The sequence below is a fragment of the Cryptomeria japonica genome, chromosome 4, assembly GCF_030272615.1.
Source record: "Cryptomeria japonica chromosome 4, Sugi_1.0, whole genome shotgun sequence".
Taxonomy (NCBI): Eukaryota; Viridiplantae; Streptophyta; class Pinopsida; order Cupressales; family Cupressaceae; genus Cryptomeria; species Cryptomeria japonica.
Window position 1 is genome coordinate 540,253,051 of NC_081408.1, and position 1,862 is coordinate 540,254,912.

General features: G+C 35.9%; 1 protein-coding gene across 1 annotated transcript; it reads right to left on the reverse strand.

Moving 5' to 3' along the window:
* Positions 1-702: 702 nt before the first annotated feature.
* LOC131034979 (uncharacterized) lies at positions 703-1,401 on the reverse strand. Its single transcript, XM_057966602.1, has one exon. The coding sequence runs from the start codon at positions 1,399-1,401 to the stop codon at positions 703-705; it is 699 nt and encodes a 232-aa protein (XP_057822585.1).
* Positions 1,402-1,862: the final 461 nt, after the last annotated feature.

Genomic DNA, 1,862 nt, shown 5'->3' on the forward strand with positions numbered 1-1,862 from the left:
GATCCTAGACTTATTATTAACATTATCAATCCATAAAAAAGACCTTAATACTGATTGCAGAGCAACCATAGATTTCTTAGGAGCCTTCAAAATGGATAATAGATAGATTGGAACTGCATTTAGAATAGCCTTAATAAGCACAATTTTCCTAGAAAAGGAGAGCCATTTATGAGACTAGGAAAGTATCCTTGAAGAAATAGCCCCTGAAATCTGTTCCCAAAAATTATGCTTCTTTGAGCTAGTAAAAAATGGGATTCCCAAATACTTACATGGGAACTGACCAACAGAGAAAGCCCAAAAATGAGTCAACTTGGACTGCACCAAAGGGGAAACATTAAGAAAGAAAATCTTAGATTTAGCACGATTAACCTTCTAACTAGAAAATGAAGAATAATCCAAAATGATCCTATTAATGACCTTTGCTTCCCCCATAGAAGCTTTACCAAACAATAATGTGTCATCAGCAAATAAACAATGAGAATGACTAGCAGCCATATGTGGAATAGAAATCCCCTTCCATAGGCCACTATCCCTAGCTCCCAAGATAGCTCTACTAAGAGCTTCAACCAAAATAATAAACAAGAAAGGGGACAACGGGTCCCCTTTTCCGAGACCTCTAGATCAAGAAAAAAAACTACATGGGGAACCATTCAAAATCACTAAGAACCTAGCAGTGCTAATACATGCCTGTATTCATTTAACTCATTTTACCCCAAACCCAAAATTCTTAAGCACGCATGAGAGCGCTTGCCAACTTACCCTATCATAAGCCTTCATCATATCCAATTTTAGTATCATATCCAGAATAGAAAGTTGAGAGATAGAATGCAAAATCTCATGGGCCACAATATCCCCTTCCGTCATTTCCCTACCAAGGACAAAACCCCTCTGCTCCCCCGAAACAATCTTTGGGATGAGATTAGCAAGCTGTACAAAAATAGCTTTAGTGATAATTTTATATAAGGTATTACATAAGGAAATTGGATGAAAATCCACAAAAGATTTAGGATTCTCTAATCTAGGAATGATAGCAATAAGAGTTGTGTTAAGCTCCTTCAAAATCGACCTATTACATCTAGCCTCTTCTAGAACAAGGTGAGGGTCTTCCCCAAGAAAAGGCCAATATTTTTTAAGAAAGAGAGCAATAAAACCATCAATACCAGGAGCCTTATCAGATGGCATTGAAAAAATAACCTCCTTTACTTCTTGAATAGAGAAAGGAGCCATTAACATTACATCATCCTCATTAGAAATTAGTCTAGGAATAGCAAAAACAAAACTATCATTAAAGACAGATGCCTCCTCAGATAACAAGGACTTAAAAAACTGGACAACCTCAGCGACAATCTCTTTCTCCTCTGTAATAACAACTCCATCAAGATTTTGAATATAGGAGATCATATTGCATTGCCCTTTTAATTTAGTTGAAGAATGGAAGAATTTACTATTCCTGTCACCATCACTCAACCACAGATCCCTAGATTTCTGACGCTAATAGATTTCTTCCCTAGAGAGAATCTCCTCAAGCTAAGAATTTAACATTTTATGTCTTTGAAAAGTAGCAGAATCCATCCCACAGTTCATAACCATAGCATTAAGAACTTCAAGTTCTTCCCGAATCTTAATTTTTTCAAAAAAAATATTTTTAAAATGCAACAAATTCCATTTCTTAATCTCTTGTTTCAGAAAGGTAAGTTTCTTTACAAACCGAAACATTCTAGTTCCATAAACAAAGGGAGTCGGGACCACCAAGATTGTAAAAGAATGAAAAAGGATGGGTCTCGAAACAACATTGGCTTGAATTTAAAAGAAGAACAACCAGGAGCTCTATCATCCAAAATAGACAACATAATTGAAAAGTG

Bases quoted from the DNA above. Each gene is read 5' to 3' on its own strand.
- LOC131034979 (XM_057966602.1), bottom strand. From the start codon at position 1,401: ATGATCTCCTATATTCAAAATCTTGATGGAGTTGTTATTACAGAGGAG.